A 25,693-nucleotide genomic window follows, 5' to 3' on the forward strand; every position below is an offset into this window, starting at 1 on the left:
TTCTGGTTTCTCAAGATTCCATAACAAATATATGTTCCCGATAAACATTTACCCGAAGAATAAGGTTTGTCTAAATACAAAGTTTGGAGTATTTCTTGAGACGGTTTTGTCCTTGGAAAATCTGTGAAGGGAAATAAAGGTCACTCACAACCTATGTCAATTCATTAAGAACCTCCATCACTTATAATTAAATATGTTCGATCTAATTCTATTTTGTCGCATCAAGCTATTAATGGTGTGAACATACAGTTAAAACATACTACTGAGATGGCAATATCCGGTAATCGATTTTTTTTAATCCAGTTCAAATCACCAGTGGTAGAACTACAGTACCTGTAATATTCCGTTTGTTGGGAATTTTATGCATGAATGTTAACCAAGGTTGTATGCAATCCAATAGGTGCTTAGCACCTATCACCCATTTTTGGTTATTTTTTAATGTTTCTATCAATTTCATAAAACTTGTATATCAGCAAATAGAAAATTTTTTACACCGTGTAGATATATATCAGAATATCCAATTTCCATAGCCATCATTTTACATCAACAAACAAACTATAAGGCTTTTTTTAAGTAGAGATGGATGATGGCTAACAGTATGATCCAGGACACACTTTTCATCCTATTTTGGATGCGTCAGCTGGATGTATCTGGATCCCACAGTTGATGTTCACTCCTGAACTTGAATCCAGTAACGTTTGATTCAAACTCCATCGCGTTATTCACTTAGCTACTGAGTCTAGATAGCCACTGGCTTGTGCAGAGACTGACCATTTGCAGTCCAAAACACCAGTGAGAAGATCCAAGCGACCACCATATTCGAATTAAAATATGAATTTGTGTGCAAACGTATACTTGTACGTCAATACCCAAGCATTCTTTAATTTGATGTATAGCGACTTAAATTCGTAAATGAGAATCATTTTGCATTCAGTATTTCATTTATTGCATAATTTTTAATAAAGCATTAATCTGATGACCAGTTTTTCTCAATGCCAGAAATCATGTAATAGCCTTTACAAAAGCAATATAATAGTTAAATATATCTGGACAACATTGTTAGTTGTATAGACTAAATTCATTGTTATATCAGCTTACCTGATGATTGTGATGTACGTTGAAGCTGAGGCTCAGTAGACGTTTCTCCAGTAGTGTTATTTACAACTGGTCGCTTCTTAAGCAGATTTGAAAAGAAATCAGCTAGTACACCATCTGAAGTACCTTGTATGGAAGGAGTGCTAGTTAAATTATTTATTGGACCTACGGGAGAAATCTGTTCATAAAATAGTGAAAAAGGATGAGATGATAGATAATCAGTATACATTGATCTTAAAGTCAATATAAACTATTTGTAAACTGCTGCGTGTATTTTATTCTAAATTTTTTTCGTTGAGAAACATCAAAAACCATTGTTCTAAAATCTCACAACAGTCGAGAATTGTCCTTAATAGGTTTGATCAATCAACACACTTCATAACCTTACTTATTCAATTTCTTCCCTAATATGATTGACCGAATCAATAAATTTTATTTGATTTTAGCATCTTTTCCAGATGATTTCAGGAACTTACAGTAATTTTTCAATCATATCTCCGCCTTTTAATTTGTTCACATTTCTAAATTTGTAGTGCCAGGAGTCTAAAAGTGTACATAAAGTCGGTTGAAGTTAGACATCACAACGGTTGGATACCGACTCAGTGGTCTAGTGGTTAAGCGCTCGCGCTCAAGATTGATAGGTCCTGGGTTCGAATCTCGCGAGGCGGGAGCGTGGATGTACACTGTTGAGGAGTCCCACAATAGAACGAGACGGCTGTCCAATGCCTCCATGGTGGTCTAGCTTCAATTGATTCATGGTCTCAGCTATTGAAATTACTATAATATCCACAAAACCCCTTCTGATAATACATAAAGTTAGTAAAGAAATATCTGTGTTTTAATACTATCGCTACAAAGATCACTACCTTACAGTATTTTGAAAAAAAACACACTTATTTTACTTGGTATTATTTGTTAGATAATATTCATAATTCATTGAAATACGAAATCAGATTCCCATAGCTCTACACACTCTACTGAACCAAATAACCAGAAATCAAATTGCATTTATATAACACCGTACTGTTCATGTATCTATCACTTCATTATAAAACAACCTACTTTTGCACGAAATATAGGGGTTGGACTGACCGGCAAACGATCGTTATCATCCATTGTTTTAGCACCTGATCCAATTTTTAAACTATTTGCAGGCTGTTTTGAATTTGAATGTAATCCCCCAGAGCCTAAGAATTCCTTTAGCGTGTTAGGATCTATGTTCTCGTTTTCTTTTATTGTTGAAAGTCGAAGGAGAAAAGCCTGCAATAATGAATAAAATGTAATAAAATCCCATTAAAGTATCTTTCGTGTTTAAAGAAGTCGAAACAATTTTTTAAAACAATTATTCATTGACTAATAAACATCCATGATAATTTATTGGAAAAATCGAATGGCGGAAATATTTAGTTTTATTCCATTACAGAAAATCAGAGTTATGAGATAAGTTACAATGTATGTTATTTTACATCACAGATTGGAAAGCTTCACATAAATTACTAGCAATCAGCTTCATACTCAAAATTTATGAATTGAGAATTGTAAATTGTATAAATTAAAGAATAATGATGATTATTTCTCATCAAACTAGTTTGATGTTAATATCAGACAATATTGTGTACCTATTATTGCCGAAAGCTTTCTTTTGTAAATACTGTTTAAAAAAACATTGGATTGTGCACTACTGTTTAAGTGAAAATAGAAAAAAATCTTTTCGAGTTTCTTGCTTCTTGAAAATGTCCAATTGCTTCCATTTTCACTAGTTTTTTTGATAGCATTGTCACTGAACAAATCATCCACCTGAGCTACAAATCTTCTCCACCATCTCCAAATAAGCTAATTGCAAAATAATCGTATATACTGTAGTAAAATCAGTGATTTAATTTATGTACATAAATACAGAATACTAAGTTAATTTAAACTACACCCCATTGCACAAGCAAGTGGCTATCAGGACTCAGTAGCTGAGTGGATAACGCGATGGCGTTTGAAGCGAAAGGTACTGGGTTCGAGTCCCAGAGTGAACATCAACTCTGAGATGCAGGTACATCAACTGACGAGTCCCAAATAGGACGAAACGCGCGTCCTGGATTCCACTGCTAGCCACTATCCATATTTGCTTACAATGGTTGTGAAATAAGGCTATATCGAGGCAATACGCACAGTATGCACATATGATAATAAGAGACTGACCAGTTGCAGTCCTAAACATCAATGGAAAGATTCAAACAAGTAATACTAAGTTAATTCAATTATTTAGACTAATTATTTACCACATTGTAATAAACAATAATTATGTTAAAAATAATAAAAAAAAGTTTTATATTTTTGATAATATAATTAAATAGTAATAGAAATTTTCACACAAATTTTTTTCAATTTCACCCACTTATAGTTGAGGTGAAGTTGTAATCATGTGTTTGTTTTTTTATGTAAGGATTAGGATTCTCACAAATTAGTATTAACAATATGTATAGGTATATTATACTCAAATCTTGGTTTTGTATATTAATATATTCCATAACTACAGGTTTTTGTTGTATTAGATGAAAAACAATATTCCTTGAGACTTATTATATATAAAATTGTAGGAATATACAAATGTTTGTAACATTGTAAATATATATTCTTTGTATTTCAGTGAACTACTTATGGTGAGGGTAGTTTTCAGTATGAATTGATATCATCTGAAGAACCATTATGCATCAAAAAGCACTGTACAAATGTTTTGTCCTAGTTAAGGACTCGTCTACCCTGGTTTATTATTTGGTTGCATAGATTGTTGAAATAAGTGTAATGAGAAAATGCTTTCGCTTACGGATTGATATTAGTGCATACTACTGATGATTCGCAAATTAGCTTTTTAGGAAAACAATTCAGAACTCAGGAAATTTTTTCTGAAGAATCTTTTTTTCATTTTTTTTGTCGTGAACATAGTAACTTCATCATTTATTCATGGTAGCTATTCCAATATTTAAAAAAGTTTTCTTATTTTATATATTTTAAAGATTTTGCCGTATTTGAGTTGGACACTCCGGTCGATTAGGCTATCCAATGTAGTGGACACAAAATCAGTTATAATTCTTCTGAGTTGCAACTTTTCCCTATCATTGCATTCTATAGACTCATTAAGTGGTATACTTCAGTTGTAACAAGACTACCACCAAACATAAACGATACTATTAGGCTTCTCATAAAAAGTGGTGATTTCTTTAGTCATGATGACTTAATTTAAATGAAGATTCTAATGTGAATCCAAAATTAGATCTATTTGAAAGTAATATTTAGATAAATCATTTATATCAATCATTAGCTTCTACTGAGCAAACTTATTTAAAATGCTGAATACTCATTCTGCTCATGTATACTGGGATTCAGTCCCAAGTAATTTTTGAATCTGTCTAGTTAAATCTCCAATTAATATTATGTGTAGTAGTATTATACAGGTCAAATGCCAGAAGTGATATGCGTTTGGATTCATTAAGATTTTCGGGTCCTGAGTAAATCTCTTCACTGATTCCCGACAACACATACATGCAGTAAATTGGTCCGTCAAAATAAAGTCGTAGGTGTATCCATTCTTTATGTTCCCCAAATTATAAGCCTTTGAGTTCCTCAATTTTTTTATGTCACTAATTTACATTTCCTGAATCGTATTTTAGATGCCTGGTCTTCTTTATTACTGCTAATACTATCTTCATAACTCAGTCACTATCTAGAAGAGAAAAGGTGGAACTAGGTAATCGCATCTGAGATAGATTATCGCTTGGAATGGAGTTGTTAACTGCCCTTCAGGTACGACCATGTAGCTCAGTCCTTTGTAAGAGTTCCATATAGTGGTGACAATCTTTCCAGATACACGATAGTATCTAACAATGTTCCACAAAGTTTATCTATTAGCTCTGTTGAATGCTTCCTCATGATCAGGAAAGTTGATGTATTGTGATGAGTTCCGTCCGACTGATTAGACAACCATGATCATTAGTGTATCAGTTTGTTCGGTATATGATTGATCTTTATGAAAGCCAGCTTTATTAATCTCAAAGTTGGAGGTCTTCTGAATCTCTCATTTGGTTCAGGAACATTCTGTCGAAAAATGCCTAGTATTGAAAGTAGTATGATTTCACTGTAGTTTTCAAATTTACTGAGATCTCCCTTCATCCATTAAAAACTCCTGAAGTAAATCTTTTTTGTACAACTTATGGACATATATTCAACATATGATATATGCAACGAGTATTATGGAATGATTTTGCAAAGTATATGACAAGTATTATGACATACCTGTTCATCAATCGTCATTATTTCTGGTTCTCTGTGAATTGCTTTACGTGGTACCGGTCTTGGAATAACTGTAGAAAAAGGATGCTGCGCATTGATTTTTGTTAAATTTTCACCTAGGACATTAATCTTTTTATGATTATCCCAACCTGCTGGACTGAACAATCGGTATATAGGTAGGGAAAAATCGTAAGGTTAATAATTGCATTTCTCATGAAAAGAAAATTAAATTGGGTTCGCAATGCTCGACAGATAAAACGTATTCATTCTTATGATAAAAGCAACCCATCCTTATACTTGAATTATAATATCCAAGCATTTATACGTTGCTGCTTTTGCCAAATACGAAAATTCTGGATCGTAATTTAAGCAGTAAAAAAGAGATCAGAAAGTTTGATGTAACGCATCTATCATCAAATTTTACTCATTTCGTGAAGAACATTTTATGATAGAGAGCGTTTAAAGACTAAGTTTTTCATGTTTCACCTCTCTCTCTGAACCAGATATTAGTTTTGAGAGCCCAGTCATTTTTGCAATCACGTCTCATCTTGTATAAAATTTATAACTGTTATTTATTTTTATCCCTTTTAATGTAATTAATTGATTGTAAAACCAACAAGGTAGTTTTTGATATTTCACTGTTATGCTTATACGAAAAACGTCTTTCGTTTCATTTCACATTTTTTGCACAGAATAAATGCAAAACATTTTCTTGTATAACCATGAACATCATTATACTCTTTTCTCCTGCTTTCATATTTTTTTTTATTTTCCATAATCACTGACACTGAAATCCACGACACAGATTTTGTTTTATGTAGGACTTATCATCTTTTGATATTTGGACTCTAGAGCTAATGATCTTACTGATAATATCAGTCTACCAATGATATAGCACCGTAAACTGTTCAGTGAAAATCTGAAAATTGAAATGGAACCTCTCCAAAATAATGTTCCATGCCTTGTTTTGTAATACCTTATATATGAGACTTAACAGATAAATTTGTTTTTAAAGTAATCACAAGATGCTTAATCAGCACAGCAAATAATTATGTAATGGCCAGTTGTTGATACTTTTAACTAAATATCAACTCTTAGATGCAGATACGTTAGGCTGACGAGTCACAAACAGAACGAAACAAGCATCCCGAATTCCACATCTAGATACATCCCATCTGTTCCAGAAAAAACTTGTGAAATAATGTATATGTCCAGATAATCTGCACAGAATACATATATATCAATTGAGAGTGATCAAAATACAAAGAGAATCTAACTGCTTCCTTAAATCTCTTCTTAGCTGCTACATACTATTAGTATAAGAAAATATATAAGTCTTTAAAATTTATTTGCACAGTGTATGTGGAACTAGTAGTGGATTCATCTGGACATTTTCACATGTCTACAAGCTGTGTTTCAGTTTTAAGTATAAACTTACCTCTTCTGATGGCTTTGTAAGAGATGAACCAAAGATCTTTATAAAATGTCAGTATAAAATTGATGTTGTAGTAATTTAATGTAGATACGTATATTTATTTATTTAAACACAGAAACATTGAGATAAGGCACCAAATATGTATACGCTACACTTCATCATCCTATTTACGTGAGAGCCAGAATACTACCCGGGTTCAAAAACAGAAGGAGGATGTGTATTTATACACAACAGTCATTTTCAAAAGAATTTCTTATGTATGATGTGGAATAAGTTCCACTACTCCCATGGATTTAGTTGAATAAACCATTTTTAGAGCATTTAGGCATTTTATGCTTATGAATCAAGTGTTATTATATATTAACGCACATTTTCTACCATAAATCTCGTCCCTACTAATAAGCTTAAAGGTAAATCGGAGAATCAACAGAAATCTAAACGACAAGACCTGAGATTTCTGTTAAAGAAATCAAATCGAACCAACAACCTTACCTTTGTTCAGTTTTCAGTCACTAATTCTTATAATAACTAATTACCTCTTGACTTTGTTATTTCTATTCTTTCTCACCAAACAGCTTTATTTCATGCACTTCATACCTGACTTCATATTTTATCATTGTTGCTAGATGCCTATTTGTATAATATCTTTGTCATTTATCATTTTGAAAGATTTTTAATGGACTGATAGTATATATTTAGATAAATTGGTTTCAGTAAGACGTCCTTACTTTAGCTCAACTTTACAGTTCCCTTTAATTCAAATTGCACTTTAGGTACCAGACTATTTGTCGACCTATTTTCATGTTGCTTCAGAAGTCTATTTAGCAACTGGTACTATCTTCTTCCGATAATCAATATAAATTTGATGGAATACTAGTGTCAACAATAAATACGCTCCATGAATCTTGTTGATAAAGTTCCCAAACAGCAGTAGTATAAATATATATATGCTAAATCACTAGACCATGTGAAAACAAATTTTATTTCCTGTATTATTTAACTACATGTATCATCATAGGACTAAAGATTGATGAGAATAAGTAGAGAATACGTTCCTTAATGGCTTCAATCGCAAATCAAATCACCTGATTCCACATAATTTGATAACAGATGATAGATTTCTTTTGTGCGAAACAAGTTACAAGACTAATACTAACATATAACTATAATTCCTAAGGCAACATTTTCACTAACCGTTCACTGTTTAGAATCTCTGAAATTGAATAATTAAGAATTTATTAACGTTCGAGTTTCTAATCTACGATATAAACAGCGATAAGTAGAAGAGGATACGGTAATACTGTTAATGAGCGAGCTTTACCAAATTTTCGTCAATAAATATTGCTATACAACACCGACATTGACAGCAGATTACATGATAAGAATTACAGTATTTTAACTGTCTGTGTATCTGAAGGACTGGGTGGCCCTTATGAAGCCATCACTTGAAGTGTATTGTACACAGGCTTGTAAAAATAGCTGGTGGAGGCAAATTAACGCCAACAGTTCTTAAACATGTAACTAATGAGTCCCTTAGACCATGAACTAGACAAAATAAGCAATTTCAAATCTTAAACGAATAGATGTCAGTTCACAATAGTGAACGTATATTTATATTTTACTATCTTAGTATTATTCCTTTTATTTGTTTAATCAGTGTATAGATATCAGTTTCATACTGGTTTCAGAACTCGGTTTTTTGCTAATTTCATTTGCTCTATTGACCTGAGACAGTTTAAATGATATATATATTTGTAATATGTTTTTCGTATTCAGCCTGTCTTGTCTATCTCTTCTTATTTATATTTCTAAAAACTGTATATTTCTTTATTAAATAAAAGAGCTGGTTTCTTGCCAAGAAAAACCACATTTTACAAAATATGAGATCATAATATTCATTAAAAACAATATCATCATTGTAAATTGTAGCTACTTCTAAAGGCTACTTCGGAAATATCAATCATTCATAGGTATTCGTTCATTCCTAAAAGATCTCATCTGGTAGTCTTTAAGACTGCTTTACCGCCATATGGAAACCAAGGTGGCAGCAATTGTGGATATGAGCACAGAATGAGGGCTAGCTTAAAATAATCGCGACAAATTTTTAGTCTGTTCTTGGCTAATCAGTTAGATTTTTAAAAAATGAATATTCTGTGGATAAGAAAACAATAGCACTACCAAGGGTAAACAGATTTTACATAAATGAAAAATCTATTTAGGTCTCTTAAATGTTTGTCTGTAAATCCAAAACATAACGTCATATGAATTGATTCATATCGGTTAGTAATACGCAACGTAGAACCTGCAACATGTGTACATTGGTGCAAGTTGCTAAACCTTATCTCCCTAGAGAAATGAAATTGCTAGAGCGAACCTCAGAGCAGTAGAAATAGTAACGATATTAGTGGTAATAGAAGAGATTAGGCATTTCAGATACGATTTAAGGAGAAAGTACCTATTGGTGAAGCAAAAAAATTGAAGAGGATCTAGAAAATTATTGTCTAAGGTAAGACAAAGATTGAACACACTTGGACCATTGAGAACGATTTGGTGCTATGTCATTCAAGTCTCGAACCCATGATTGCGATAATCACGCGGATCCTGTTCAGGTAGCCTGCACCTACTAATATAGCTCAACCTAACAGTTACTGACTTAGTGGACTAATATAGTGTTTTTGTTTAGTCTCCCTTAGCTTCCTTCCGGCCCACTCTTGCATCAGCTGTTATTAGTCCATATGGATATAGAACATCAGTCTCCTCGAACCATTATCAGAAAGCGAAAGGCCTTTTATTAGTCCATAGGATTTTTCGGGCTTTTTCTTGACTCTGGTCGTCCAGTTTCTGAACTTTACATTTATCTCGACATTGTTATATTTCCCGCTTACGCAAATAACACTAATTTCACTACTCAGCTAGAGTAAATGCTAACGCCGACTTATCCAAATAAAAAATTTAACATCCTAAACTACCAATCAGATTACTAGAAACCCAAACCTGTACCTTTTTTCATTAATGAACTTAAAACTAGAGTGATTATATGCAATACAAGTACAGAACGTGTCATAAATAACAAATCACATTGTGCATATTATGAAGATCTTTTAGTACAAGTTCTGAGCAATAGATTTGTAATTAATCTATAGTAAATTATGTATGAAAAAAGAAACGATAACAGTTAATAATCTAAGTGGAATTAATATAATATCATGAATCATTTAGTTAATTAGTAATTTTCATACTTCAAATCATGAGTCAATTGAAGCTAGACCACCATGGAAAACCTGGAAGCACTGAACGGCCGTTTCGTCCTATTGTGGGACTCCTCAGCAGTGTGCATCCACGGTCTCGCCTCACGAGATTCGAACCCAGGACCTACCAGTAATTATTAAAAAAATTTGTTTTGATTAACCAGAAAATAGCTTCCGACTTTCTTACGTTTATGTGTTCTCTCTCAGATTGATATATTCTCTCATTTATTACAAAAATATTTTTTAAGTTCACAATGAATAAATACATTTGATAGTTAGTCACTTACATGAAAACACAATCTCCTTCTACTATATACGCACTTTGACTAAAAGGAAACCCATAAATACGATGCTGAATGTAACGATTTAGTAAATCACAGTTTTTATCTTCTTTCACTGATACATAGAATAATGCTGCTCCATCTATAACAGATTTTTATAAGATAATATATGAATGTACGTTTCAAATAGCAGTAGTTTGATGAAGAATAAATCTTTTCGTATTGTAGTGAATAGAATTTGAAGAAAAACTGCAGCTTATACATGCTCATTATGGTTTATTTGTATGTTTAGTGGACTGTGATGTCAGGAACTATCAACATTGAAGTTCAACAACTGTCATAGTTTTCCGAGAGCATGACTCCACAAATGTTCCAACTTTGAGTATTTAGTACCTCGGTTCGGGTTCATTTGTAAACAACTTAATACAAATTAAATCCTTGTTAGTCATTCCAAGAGAATGACTTAAAAGCGGTATTTACTTATAATCAACTAGAACCTTGAGAGTATTTATGCGATGTCAAAGATTTAAATTGATTTCATTCGAGTAATACCTTATTAAACGGAAATACTAGGTTCATTATCCTAATAATAAATAACTTTGTTAGTGGGATATAGATCAGATCGAAGCATGTTCCATGCAGGAGTGTTTCGGAGCATGCTGATTGACTATTTCGTAACCAATCAGCGCTAGCGGATACTTGGAGAAGACTCTAGAATCTTATGTAAAAATTATAAATATACTAACGTTTTTCTTATTGTGATTCCTACCTCCATCCAACCTTGTTATTCGAAATACAATTACGTTTCTGTTCAACTGTGTTCTGATTCGAGGATTGGTCGAGTGAAGTAGTGTCCAAGAATACTAAGCAATAAGAGTAGCTTGGTTGTAATAAGAGAATTTCTATTTTCGGAAAAATAAGTCGTTGAAGATCAAAATTCTTTGAAAGGATAATTCTTAAAATTGATTCTATCCACATTAAAAATAACATTTAGTTTTTTTACACTGCCAGATTTTTCTCTAATTTAGATAGAGTAAAAAAACGAGGTTTGCAAACCCTGTTCTGTTTAATTATTTCAGTTTGTTAATTTCTACTCTTTTGCTAATCAGAAAAAGAATATTTTATTGCAATCCACCTTTCAAGCAACGTCTGATTGTTACAATAAAACTAATAATAACTTGATCTTTTACTCTATTAGGAACCAGTCTGAGATGATTGAGTTGATCAGTCACTCAACTTTAATTGCATACCGATTCCCTAGTAATACTTAATATTACTAATGACTGTATTACCAATCCATCAAGATGTTACATAATTCAAAGTCGAAATACTAAAAATAATCATTAAGTTTTGATACTAATAAGTGGGAAAAAGTGAAACCTATCAGTTGTCAAGGATGAAAAACAAAACAACTCACACGAAAGACAAAATCGTCGTATATGCATTTGTATAAAATCAAAATGTTCTTCTGAATATTGGTTTTCTTTGATCATTACCTTCATTAAATCCGTCTGTTTTAGTTTCAGGATAAAACATTGTTAGGCGAAATTTTTTTTAAATATTGCATTGAAATATAGTCCATGTAACGTTAAGTAAATGTTTATTGAAATCATTATACATTATTTCATTTTCTCTCCTTAAATCTCTCATTATTATATTTATAAGTATTGAATAGAGTAAAAATTTCCATGGAGTACAGTTTCTGACTACTAATGATCTGTATAATATAGGAAATTGTAAACTAATAGCTGAGCTCACTGTATACAAGTTTAGTCAGTGGTTGGTAGTATAGGTTAAAAAACATATTGTGGTTGTAAATAATTTAACCATACATTTTGTTTTAAATACGAAATATACTACTATTCTGAAGAAATAATTTTTCTGTTTATCCATATCTTCGTTTATTTGAACTTTTATTATTATTAATACTATTATTAATATTACTACTATTATTATTATTATAACCTTAATGTCATGGCTTGGTCTCTTTTGATTCCTACACCATTACTGCTAACTAAGTCACTCTCTTAGAACAACACCCATTTTTAGTCTCGAACTAATAAGCAATAGCATTCACAACTTCGTTAGCGACTTGAAATTAAAACCATCTAATCTTGCATCAATTGCGTTACTTTTAGATTACTTAAATGTAATTTAATCGTCCATACGCGTAACTTCAGTGACTTTTCAGTATAGTGTAGCAATCACCAGATCATATCAATCGGTAACTGCATTACTCCTGACACATTTGAAATGTTTATGAATGTAGACTGCAAAACCTTTTCAAATGAAATAGAAGCAGATATTCACTTTTTACTAGATAGGAAGATTCTATGGTTAATGTTAATACGTAATGAAAATATCTTTAGATTGGAATGTTTATCACAAGTCTGTGTTATTCGCGATTCATTTGTTCAGTAAAAAGATGTTACCTTTTAATACAAAAATTTATTTAAGTAGTTTAAGAATGTCAGTTTTTAATTACTTATCATGAACTAAAATGATTGTCATTTATCAAAGAATAAATTTAAACTGATGGCTTAACTTTCTTTGATCAATCATTGATATGTTATAATTAATAATAACTGTTTTTATTTAATTATCTGTTAGAAATTGTTGTGATATTAGTGAATGAATAGTTCATGCTCAATATTACTTTTGATGTTTGTGAAACATGTTTATTTCCAGCTCCACCCATATTCAAGCAAGATAACATCATTAGGAAACTTCATAAGGAGGTGAAACTTTCTTCTAGATAGATATTCGTAATTGATAGTTCCTCGTAAAGCTCAAATTGCCATAAGCTATCTAACAAGTTTTAACCAAATTCAAGTTCTTTTAATTAAACCAATCGGTGGAAATCTAAAAATAGTTATCACTTTTAAATATTTACTTAAGTCTTATTTTTACATCTTCAGGTAGAATTAAAACGTCCCAGCATCAGAATTTTGACAAAATATTTCTAACATAGAAATCTATAGGGCTAGGTCTATATTGATCATTCCTGATTGACTATTACAGGCAGAAAGCAACTTCTGATCAGATATTCAATTCTTAACTAAATGAACTGATGACATTTAGTAGTTAAGCCATTTCGAAAGCTTTTCCGACCTACGCTAATACTAGCTAGAATAATTACTCTGTTATATTTTTTGTGACCGAGCATATGAAACACATGTCATGAGCACCATATATAAATAGTCGTTTACAGTCAAATCAACCTCACCACATCTACCTATAACTATCAACAGAAGACCCACATTATTCGCTCAGTCATTCCACCAAAGGCCAGCAGTGTTCTTATATTAAGTATAATGAAGTGTATTATTCATAGTTTTAAAGCAACACATAGTAGTCTCCTGGAGTTCACTCGCTATCTCATAGCCAGTCTGAGCTATTAGTGGAATAATTTAACAAACTCAGGCGAGGCTTTGGTACTCTTTTTTAAGGAAAAATGATTAAAAATGCAATATAAACCAAGTGGTCAATGAGTTAAACTATATTACTGCTTACGGTCGTACAAATAACTGAAAGAAACAATTTCAGGATAGTGATTCACATATCAAATGATTGATTTGTCCATCTTACAAAGAGGTATGATTAAAATATTCTATCGTTTTACTTTAATTTGTATTTTGTCAAACATTTTCTCTGAGTAAATAAATATCCAGTTTAAGTAATCACATGATAAAGGAGCTTTACGTGTTTGTAACAAAAAAATATCTACTTGGAGTCAAAAATAAATTCCTATTCATATAATTGTTTCCTATTGTTGATAGATGTTAACAAATATTAATTACAGTAATATAGTTCTTCCTTGTAAAATGATAATCTTAGTTTCTTGATTTTACAGTACTTTGTATTAGATCATCCACTGAACCAAAATAATAAATGATTATCTTTATTTTAAATAATTTTGTTATGACGTCATGGTTTCTATTATTCTTGGTATATTCAAAATTAGAAGGAGAAAGAATCATAGTAAAATTAATTCATTGGTTTTAATGCACACATATTCAGTACATATGTACTTACAAGTGGGATAGAACATAAAGATACGTAATAGGCTAATTGAATCAGAATTTTTCTTAAAACGTTCATTTTCTTTTAACATAAAAACGGTTATATCAATCTATTAAAATTAATGGCTTCTTATTTGATGAGTTAATTGTCCTCTATGCATCATCTGTAGTTTAGTGAACAATTATCTCAGCTTGTATTTATTAAATACAAAGCACTTTTCTAAAGAAATAATCTTAGTATTATCAAAATTATACTCCTAGAAGCCTTTTCTTAAGAATGATTCAGACAAATATACAAGAACTAATGCAATTTTCGACTGTATCTATCATTGGCTCAGCAAACTCTAAATTTATAAAATGGTCATCATTCGACCTTTGCATCTACAGAATTACTCTGCCGGCTATATATCAAAGCCTACACCATAGTTGGAGATTACCATTCTTCATTAGGAAAGTAAGTTTTTAATACACCATATACGAAGTCTTCAAACAGTCCTGTATGTACATCGCTGACTAGATTTGTAATCGATTTCTACATTCTCATTGGAACCCATTACCTACGGCGTTGACTAAGTCAAGAATGAGATAGTAACTAGTAAATGATAGTTGATTTTGCTAAACTGCGAATCAACTGAACTTAAAAACAAATGTCCGTTGATTTTAGGTCAGTAAACCAATGTTACTGGACTCTCTACGAAACCTGAAGGTTCCGGCTCTAATCAAGTGTTGTTTCAAGAGTGTGCACTGTAGAATAGCCCCAAAATAGAACAGCAAGACTGCTCAGTGCTCTATGGTTCTCACCGTGTTTTTCTTTGTCGTCAGTTTGTGGTTATAACTATCTCTAGCCTATGTTTCATCTAAAGTTAAAAGATTCATAATAGTGACCTACGTTTTTAGAAAATTCAGGAGAGGTATAATTTCATTTGTATATACATTACGGGTGTGTGTGTGTGTGTGAGTAGCTTCACAGCACATATGTTATCTTCAATACAACTGTAAAAATGTATTCATTAAAATCAAGTGATATATCAAAATTTAACTCCTTAGAATAGATTATCAGCAAGATCTCCTTATCCGATACTATTTTAATATTGGTCGGTTAGTAAAATCCAGTTCATTTATTTGAACACGTTTATTAGTTTGTAAAAGGATACGAATGTCATGGAAAAGATCAAACTTGAATTCCGTTCACCCAATTTTTGTCGCTAAGTATTTGATAGTTTTCAACATAATATATTGTAACTTATTCATTCTTATCTTCTTTTAACACTAATTAATAAATTTATGTTTTAGATTTAAAAATAACTCCAGTCATTCAAGTGACTTAAGCAGGATTGGGTTATTAATAAAAGAAGAAAGATTTTGAATATCATTCATTCTGGAAATAATATTCTAAAATTATTATGGATTACTAACCTAGTAATAGATTAACATTTCACAATATACTTTAAAATTGATTGTTTCAGACTTGTTAATGAGATGGTGGAGATTTGTAGCTCAGGTGGATGATTTTGATGGAGTTTTATTCTCTCTAAGCTGAATGGTTTGTGTAAATAAACAATTATGATCTTCATAGTTGAAATCATGAGTCAATCGAAGCTAGACCACCATGGAAAACCTGGAAGCACTGGACGGCCGTTTCGTCCTATTGTGGGACTCTTCAGCAGTGGGCATCCATCCGTCCAGTGCTTCCAAGTTTTCCATGGTGGTCTAGCTTCAGTTGACTCACGCTTTCAGCTAAGAAAATACTAAATCTCCACAAATCCCCTTCTGATAATAATAATAATAATAATAATAATATGCTCACTAGTGACCGACTTCGAGAGGTAAATCCAAGAGTTCTAGTGAGAAGCAGTGACCAGTGGAGTTCAAACCACGTCTGTTGTGAGATATCAACTCACTGAAGACAATTGGTGAACGGTTGCTCAACGTCATGCATCAGTTGAAGTTAGACATTAACACCGTTGGATGCCGGCTCAGTGGTCTATCGGTTAAGTGCTCTGGCTCGAGACTGGTAGGTCCCGAGTTCGAATCTCGCGAGGCAAGATCGTGGATGCGCACTGCTGAGGAGTCCCACAATAGGACGAAATGGCCGTTCAGTGCTTCCAGGTTTTCCATGGTGGTCTAGCTTCGATTGACTCATGATTTCAACTATGAAAATACTGAAATCTCCATAAAACCCCTTCTGAATTATGATCCTATTAGAATTTAAAGGTATTGTTTTACTAGTTTTTTTTGAATAAAATGTCTGGCAGTAGATATTTTGATGTCATTAGTCTAAACATAAATGAAATGCATAAAATCTCATTTAATAATTAACCCTAGTAAGATTTAATCTGTACAGAATAATTGAATTTATTTTAATCTATAGAAGTAGTAATACAATTGTTTTATATTATATTTTGTGAATGAGTTCAATTATCGTAAATTTTCAAAAGAACAATGTAGCATAAACTATAACTCTTTATTTAACTCTAAAAAACTTTGCAAAAGTTATAGGGTTATTCACTAGTATTGATTATTTGCATCTTCCCATTGATGGTGAGGACTGAAATGGATTAGTTTCTTTTTGGTACATATCCATCCTGTGTGGGTTATCTCTATATTGCCACGAAGTCATAAGCATCATAAGCAGAGATGAATAGTGGCTACCAGCGGAATCCAGGACGTGCGTTTCGTCCTCCATGGGACTTGTCAGCTGGATGTACCTCATTTCACAAGCTAGTGGCTATCTGAACTCATAAACAAAATAGATAACCCAATGTCATTTAAGGCGACCGGTGCTGTGTTCGAGTCCTAGGGTGCCCATCAACTCTAGGATCCAGGCGCTTTCAGCTGACGAGTCGTAAGTAGAACAAAATGTTATTCCGTAACAATTCCAGATAGTGTCAAAGCGTGTGTTTGCAGAATATATGTTTTTAGTGAGATTTCATCTAATAAGATTACATTGTTCGTTAATCAAAAGTAATGAATGTTAATTTCTTATAATGAAATCCGATAAAAGATGATTTATTCATTTATTAACTGAGTGTTATAACTACTTATCTCTGTTTTGGAGTAAAATTCTCATAGAAAATCACAAATATAACACGTAATGTTTAACTGAGTGACATCAGTAGAAACATTCAAGTCGAAAATGAAATATGCCATGTTTATAATTATTTTCAATCTTCCACTAAATCTTGACATAACATTATTCTTAACCTTTCATTCTGAAGTCGAAATTTTCTACTTTCTAACCGTATCCTTTTTGTTCGGGTTTCCGTTGCAGTTGGTCACATTGACCACTTTACGTTTCACATACAGTTAACTTCTTCTGGTTGAGTTGATTTGAGGTAATATAATTCCCACCAATACACACCCCCATCAAACTTTACGTCTATTAACACTGACAAACTGAATGGGTGACAGTTACAACTTTAAATCTACTGGAAAGTATAACTTAATTTCTCATGCTTCTAATAAATCAAATAATGAGTTGGATAGGTACTAGATAAGTTATGTGAAGACATTCTATGAATATTGGACATAACTCGAAAATATTCTCATTAAAATATGTCTGGTACAGGTAAGATTTTTGATTGTTTTCCTACGCTCAATAAGTATGGACTTCATGTAATTATCCCCTAATCACTACTTCGTCTTTCTATATTTATACGTCGCTTTTATTCCTAACATACCATATTTGAAGTATCGTTGGGATTTTCGGGATTGATTTGGTAGATTTCAGACGAAATTATTTTAGAAATTTACTTAGTATTGTTTGTTCGGATCTTCCCATTGATGGTTTTAGGACTGCAACTGGTCAGTCTCTAATTGGCATATGTGAATACTGTGCCTATTGCCTCGATATAGCCTTAATTCACAAGCATGGTAAGCAAAGATTTTAGGCCTTTTATTTCTGTTTGATGACAATTTTGTTACCAAACAAAAATCCAATAAAGAGGCAAAAGGATAAGTGTTGTCGAGATAACAACTAAAAAAGGAAATAATTCCTACTTATTTATGAGTTATTTTTAAATATGATATATTTCATCAAATCATTTACCTTTGTCACAACAACGATTAACGGTACACCAAGATTGTTATTCAATACATTATCTTCGTACATTTCTTCAATAAACGACTCATTATCATTTAAAAATGATGACCGAGAGGTAGTTTCTTGAGATGTTGCATACATAGTGGAATATGAAGCTGAATTTACTGGATTAATAATAACATTTGTTGACGCTTCTGGCTCAGCGTAACCATAAAATTCTTTTGAAACTGAAATATAAACGAAACAAGTTATGCTTAAATGTTTCTTAAGTATCTGCTTTCATTGTAAATAAAACCTCTCAGTGTTTTGAAATGGCCAATTGTAATTTCAAATATAAAAAGTAATTCTTACTAGCGCTAGTAGACAACTGTTATTTAAATAGTCTCTGAGCAGACTGTCAATTGAACTCTCAAAGAATTTAGTAAATCACAGAACCTTGAGCATCTTAGATTTATAGTAGATTTGATATATGCAAGGTCAAATCTACTGCACACTTCAAAGAACTCTTGAATCGACTAGCTCCACTGAACCCACCCAACATCGAAGCAGCACCCACGTACCTCCCAATCGATGTTGGCCCAACAACAATTGAAGAGATAAGCATGGCTATCAGACAAATCAAGAGTGGCAAAGCAGCGGGATCAGACAACATTCCGACAGAGTTACTGAAAGCAGATGTAGCAGCAACTGCGAAGATATTCCACATTCTCTTCAGTAAGATTTGGGATGAAAAACGAGTACCAAGAGACTGGAAAGAAGGACTTCTGATCAAGATACCAAAGAAAGGCGATCTCAGCAAGTGTGATAACTACAGGGGCATTACTCTTCTCTCAATATCAGGAGAAGTCATCAACAGGGTGTTGTCGAACAGAATGAGAGACTCCATAGGTGCCCAACTTCGAGACCAGCAGGCTGGATTCCATAGGGATCGATCGTGTACCGACCGAATCGCATCTCTACGGATCATTGTGGAATAATCGATTGAATGGAATTCATCACTCTACATCAACTATATTGACTAAGAGAAAGCATTTGATAGCGTTAACAGGACTTTACTATGGAGGCTTCATCGACACTACGGCGTGCCTGAGAAGATAGTCAATATCACACGGAATTCCTATTATGGATTAAACTGCCAAATCGTGCATGGGGGATAACTCACCGACTCATTTGAGGTAAAGACCGGTGTCAGGCAAGATTGCTTACTCTCACCCTTTCTCTTTCTCCTGGTGATCGACTAGATCATAAAGACGTCAACATCCGGGAGAAAGAACGGGTTACAGTGGACAGCTAAGATGCAGCTGAATGATTTAGACTTCGTAGATGATCTGGCTCTTCTACCACACACGCAACAACAAATGCAGGAGAAGACGACCAGTGTAACAGCAGGCTCAGCAGCAGTAGGTCTCAATATACACAAAGGGAGAAGCAAGATTCTCCGATACAGCACAGTATGCACCAATCGAATTAAACTTGACTGAGAAGCCTTGGAGGATGTGGAAACCTTTACATATCTGGGCAGCATCATCCATGAACACCGTAGATCTGATGCAGATGTGAAGACACGGATCGGCAAAGCAAGAACAGCATATTGAAAACTGAAGAACATCTGGAACTCAAAACAATTGTCAGCCAACACCAAGATCAGACTTTCCAATACAAATGTCAAGACAGTTCTACTGTATGGGGCGGAGACGTGGAGGAAAACGAAGGCCATCATTCAGAAGATACAGGTGTTTATTAACAGTTGTCTACGCAAAATACTTCGGATCCGATGGCCAGACACTATCAACAACAGCCTACTGTGGAAGAGAACAAACCAGATTGCAATGGAGGAAGAAATCAGGAAAAAGCGCTGGAAGTGAATAGGACTCATTAGGAGAAGCACCCAACTGCGTCACAAGGCAAGCCCCCACATGGAATCCTGAAGGCCAAAAGAGTAAAGGAGCACCAAAGAACACATTACGCCGAGAAATGGAGACAGACATGAGAAGAATGAACAAAAATTGGAAAGAATTAGAAAGGAACAGAGTGGGTTGGAGAATGTTGATCGGCGACCTACGCTCCATTGGGAGTAACAGGCGAAAGTAAGTAAGCTTAATGTCATAAATTTCTAACACCATAAAGCTTTGGAATTTTTTCCTTGATGAAGCTGTAGAATTAGACAGTAGATCTTGAAAATGTTCACTACTCTAGATTATGATTGTTGTCACGATACCCTGTGTAGACATCCATAGGAACACTCTCAAAAATTACTTATTGGTCTCCATTTTGCATAAATTTATTGAGGTTAGAGACCTCTTGTTTTTAGTTTATTACGTACCAATCGTATCTATTACATACGGTTACAAATTTCTGGAATCTACTTTTGCTGCTTGATATTCAGATTACCTTCCTAACCTGAATTTCATGATAAGAAAAGAAGTAAAACGTTATTCTTTTTTCAAAAATTTTCAGTTCCCTTACTAAAACAATCTGACTGTAACTGGACTAATTTTCATAATACTTTCAAAGCCACTAATATGAATTAAAATTACCTACAGCTTGTGTTTGAGTAGAAGATTCTGTAAGATGACCTGAAGACTACATGATCAAATTTTTTTCTCTTTCACATTTACTTAGAGGATAAAACTCTCAGCTGTCTTCTGTAATCATTCCTAGTGTTGGACTTATGAATCCTAGCCAATAATTATTGTTTTCAACTAACTTAGCCAAATTGTAAATAGGATAAGTATCAATGACCCAGTATACTTTTTTGTAGTTATCAAGTGTCTGGTAATGAGCTGTGACTCATCCAAACTATTCATAAGTAAATATCAAATAATATCTACTAGCTCCAAACAACTGACAAGTATATGCTGATAATTTTAAAGAATCACTCAATCTAAACAATACTATGCTATGGAAATTTACAGACTCAAAACACAGAAGTGTCTCCGAAAACCGATTTAATACAACACAATCTTTAATTAAAGTACCTCCTTCTTTTGTGCACATAAAAAATGGGGAATACTGGAAAAAATTCGACATCGGTTTGCAAACTTTGGTTATGAAAAGATGTAGAAATAGGTCTTAGCGTTTAAGGAATACGAGATGATATAATCATACATAACATATGTATCATTGACAAATTTGGTTGAATCTGGGTAATAATGCTGCTCTATTTTCTACGAAACCCTAAATAAACTACGTTTTTCAGTTATGTTTTTATTATCCAAAATTTCATATTGATACCACGGTCATTCTGTATCATATTGTAAAGCGTTTTTCCATGCAAGAAAACTGTTAGATTTTCTGGATTACGTACTTTGATATTTGTACGAAAACCCAAAATAAATAAGTTATCTACATTATAGTTGTCTGTAAGAGTAGGATACGTACCTTGCGATCGGCTGAATTTCGGAATATATTTTCTGTAAACCTTCACAAAAGTTCGATTTATATTTGGGCGAAAATTAGTTGTTATCCCTGCGACGTTTTGTGAGTCACAATCAACGAAGAGTTTTCAGAAACAAACCTAGATAATCTTTACTAATTATCTCATCTTTAATTAAATACACTCATTTATAAGATAAAAAAGTGATTCATTTGAATGCTTTATAAAGCAGTTGTTTTGTTTTTCCCGCGCTTAAAGAGACTTTTGCATTGTTCTTTCTTTGAGCTCACTAACAATTTTAATGGCTCAAAAACAACATTATGGTGGACCCACGTGCTTCTTTTCGAGAGAAAAACGAATGCGGTGTGACAACCACAACAAGTGGTATCACAGAGTGCGCACAAGACTCACACCGATGAATATGAAAGGCGTTGTAAGCCACTATCACGTTGGCTGTGCAAAGCATGATGCTCCAAAAAGTCTCTGCTGATTCTTGAGGCGATTTAGCTGCTAAACACAGCTGGAACGATGCCCTAAGATAAACAGCTAGCAGCAGATAAGCAGCTGTCATACTTTGGAGAAGCAGAGATAGTCATCATGAGTCCACCTATATACTTGAACGAAAACACCAAGATGGACACTCATAAAGTAGTGGGTTGCAAATACACATATGTAGGTCTGGTTTCAAGGAAAAAGAGAAAGTACATTATGAAGAAACAAACCACAGAGAGCTCTAAAATATATGAGTTTACGATTTTAACTGCAGATTCCCATATCAACACAAACAGATCATGCAGGAGCAAAGCCTGAGCGTTGCAGATGATTTGATTAGGAAACAAAATGTGGTCAACGATTGATCTACAGTAGCATCTGAAAAGTCAAGGCACAAGAATGAGACTCGCACGTCTGACGTCAAATCGGACTGCAAGGATGAAAAGAGTTCATGAAACAAAACCTCACAGACTATCAAAACGGATCTTGTTGCGGGGTTGGTTATTTTTTATAAATTAAGAGAGTCTTCCAAAAAGGAGTAAAAGCTAGATTTGAACTCTTTAAAAATCATATTAGGTCCTTAAAAAGCAAGCTACTCTCGGAAGAGTGGCAGGAGTTAGCATTGATAATCTTTATAGACTAGGACAGAAAGTGGATTCCAAAATTACCTATATAAGCCGCCCCCTAATAGTTACTTTGCTTCTTCTGAAGAATGAAACTTGGTACCAGAAAATTCATGCAAACTTACTGGATTCGGAATATATGTTCGTGCAGACCTCGGCCTGGTTGATCATATTGAGAGACGATCGGCAGTGGTAAAAACAAATGAACATCATCGCAACGGTAAAAATAGCCCTATACCCAAGGGTTTTAACATTGTTAAAGTTCGAGGCGAAACGATCTCCAAACCACTCAGAGTAATACGGGAGAATTTTCCACAAAATCAAAAGTATTCTATACAAATGCTGGCAGTGTAGCTCGAAGACGTGATGGACACAGTAAACCACGATGTGATTGCCATCTCAGAAACATGGTTAACGTTATAAGTGTGTGTTAATGAAGGTCAATTGCTTGGTCTTTTGTTTTGTATGGCCGACAGACTAAACAGTATGTGACGGGGTTATCCTGTACATGAAAATCACCCTAACCCTAGCGGCACATGAATCAAGAACACGTGAACTGGCGTGGTGAAATATAGAGGGCAAAACATTGAACTAACTGTGGTATACCACATTTCAAAATGTTTAGTGGACGACTTCCTCCTAAACAGACCTAAATCCTGATCAAACAGGTGTGAAAGCCTTATAGTAGGTGACTTTGATGCACCCTTTACAAACTGGGGAAACTTAGAAGTAGCACGATTAAAAAACTTCGTTTGATAACGAATTGTATTAAACCACAGTCACTCCGGCTTTATTTCAATACATTGGAGATACCACCAGATATAACCTGCCTTCTCGTGGCGGGGTGTTGTTTGCGAAATTGAGAGGGCGAAAAGCGAATGTTCGGCGCTTTAACCGGGTTGGTGGACTGCTTTACTCTGTCCCACCGCAGATTGGGAGATGATCTGATTTTGATGTATAGGATACTAAGAGATGAATTTTGACCTGATACATCCTCTCTTTTTCTTTCTATGAGATCAGGACAACTCAGAGGACATACCAGGAAGGTCATGAACAAACAAAATACCAATGGCGTACAGGTTTTTACATCGAGTCATGAGTTCTTAGAATCCGCAACCCTACGAAACAGTGTCTGCCTCACAAACTACTAATTCAAGAAAGAGGTGGACGCTCTGAAAAGCTTACGATAAAAGAACCGACACAGGAAATAGACCTTCTGCATTCAATACACAAATATGAATCTGAAAAAATCCGAAACCGTACTGACAAATCAAATAATTAAGTATAACTTACTCCTTGATTTGCAGGCCGTTATCATTTCTTTTGATAGTTTCAATTTGTTGATGTGTTTATTAAGTATTTCTGCCCATTTTTCCAAAGCTTCAATTATTTTCCAAGGTTCATTTATGCTGACGACCATAAGAGCCATTTGGTCGTTGAACGAGTCCTCAGTTATCACAAATTTCAGCAAATGGCTTTGGATAGGGTTCCCATCGATAATGAAGACGCTTAGGTTTGCAGAAACTAATTTAAGTATCATTATATTATTTGCATAACTACCATCTTTTACTTCATCTTTCACCTCGATTATATCATATTCTAAGCCGAATCCTTCCTGTTTATCTTCATTGCCTTGAAGCCGACAAATCAAGGTTGATTTTCCGCTCAAATCATCACCAAATACAACAAGATTTTTGGAGTCCGATAGACCAATTTTAGCTTTATTTGTCACTTCATCTAGGAGGCTGGACCTATAACAGTTTGAGTTATTTATGTATGGTTAACTGACCAAAGATATTTTTTCGTTTCCGCTTCCCCATTCGAAGTTGTTTCATACATATCCAGTGTTGTCGACCAAGTGGCAACACGATAAATTAGTATACATTTATATGGTTTCAGCTAGTGACCTAGGTAATTCGACCTTAAACGGAAAAATCAAACAACTCATATGTTCTACCTTTTGACAAAAGTTTGAACAATGCTAATTAAATAAGCTTCAGCTCTGTCGCGCTAATGCTCGAAGCTTGCTCAATAAACAGTCGGAACTAGGTGTACAGATTGACTCAACCAAGTCAGATATAATCGCAGTCACAGAAACTTGGCTGACGCAGCATATAGATAGTATGGAACTTGATTTTGAGGTTTCACGTTGGTAAGAGCCGACAGAATCCATAAGCTTAAAAGACAGGCAATAGATCTTTTCATTAGGAATACTATCCCTAAGACTTTATCGACAGTGTATCCCATGAGAGCAACACGTGCGAATTAGTTAGCTGCCGCTTGAAATACGATGAACAAGAGCTGCTGGTTGGTTTGGTCTATCGCAATCCAAGCTGTGAGATAAATGAAGTCTTGCTAAACAGTCTCAGTACTTTGTCACAAAGTGGTCCATGTCTAATTCTAGGGGACTTTATTTCCCCTAAGGTAGTTTGTAAAAATCTGAGAACTGACTTGTTGATACAGTTATCACATGTGCCCTGGTAAAACATGTGAAAGGAGGGCATAGGTACGATGTGGACTCTGAATCATTCTTATTAGATTTCATATTGACCCATTATGAGGACGACGTCATGAACCTTGGTTAGATACTACCCCTTGGCAAAAGTGATCACTCAGTTCTAAACTTTGACTTCCATATAACAACCGAAAACCGCATCAGCTTAACCCAGAGCTTACGTCTTAAAAATTAATATACAATATATTATATATGCAGCATCATCAGTAGTTTGGACAATAGAGCTAGTCCCAAACTGAAACAGCTTGGTATGCATTTCGAATTTTATATTTCGATGTTACTGCAC

At 33.8% G+C, this 25,693-nt stretch overlaps 2 protein-coding genes and 1 non-coding gene across 3 annotated transcripts; 1 reads left to right on the forward strand and 2 right to left on the reverse strand.

The window, feature by feature from the left end:
* Window positions 1–967: 967 nt before the first annotated feature.
* On the reverse strand, window positions 968–24,731 carry Smp_130420 (dynein light intermediate chain, putative; the record flags this gene model as incomplete). Its single annotated transcript, XM_018790131.1, has 10 exons — window positions 968–1,014; window positions 1,099–1,273; window positions 2,158–2,355; window positions 5,377–5,530; window positions 10,344–10,479; window positions 11,755–11,848; window positions 18,408–18,565; window positions 24,186–24,416; window positions 24,453–24,643; window positions 24,682–24,731. The coding sequence occupies 10 exons, from the start codon at window positions 24,729–24,731 to the stop codon at window positions 968–970; spliced, it is 1,434 nt and encodes a 477-aa protein (XP_018646398.1).
* On the forward strand, window positions 3,050–3,116 carry Smp_tRNA_00328_Gln_TTG.1.1. The gene has a single exon. It is a non-coding gene (tRNA).
* On the reverse strand, window positions 17,826–17,952 carry Smp_110730 (hypothetical protein; the record flags this gene model as incomplete). Its single annotated transcript, XM_018790142.1, is given in 2 exon segments — window positions 17,826–17,946; window positions 17,951–17,952. Coding segments are annotated over 2 exon segments (123 nt in total), but the record flags the coding sequence as incomplete, so codon positions are not given.
* Window positions 24,732–25,693: the final 962 nt, after the last annotated feature.

This window comes from Schistosoma mansoni (assembly GCF_000237925.1).
Source record: "Schistosoma mansoni, WGS project CABG00000000 data, supercontig 0126, strain Puerto Rico, whole genome shotgun sequence".
Classification (NCBI taxonomy): domain Eukaryota; kingdom Metazoa; phylum Platyhelminthes; class Trematoda; order Strigeidida; family Schistosomatidae; genus Schistosoma; species Schistosoma mansoni.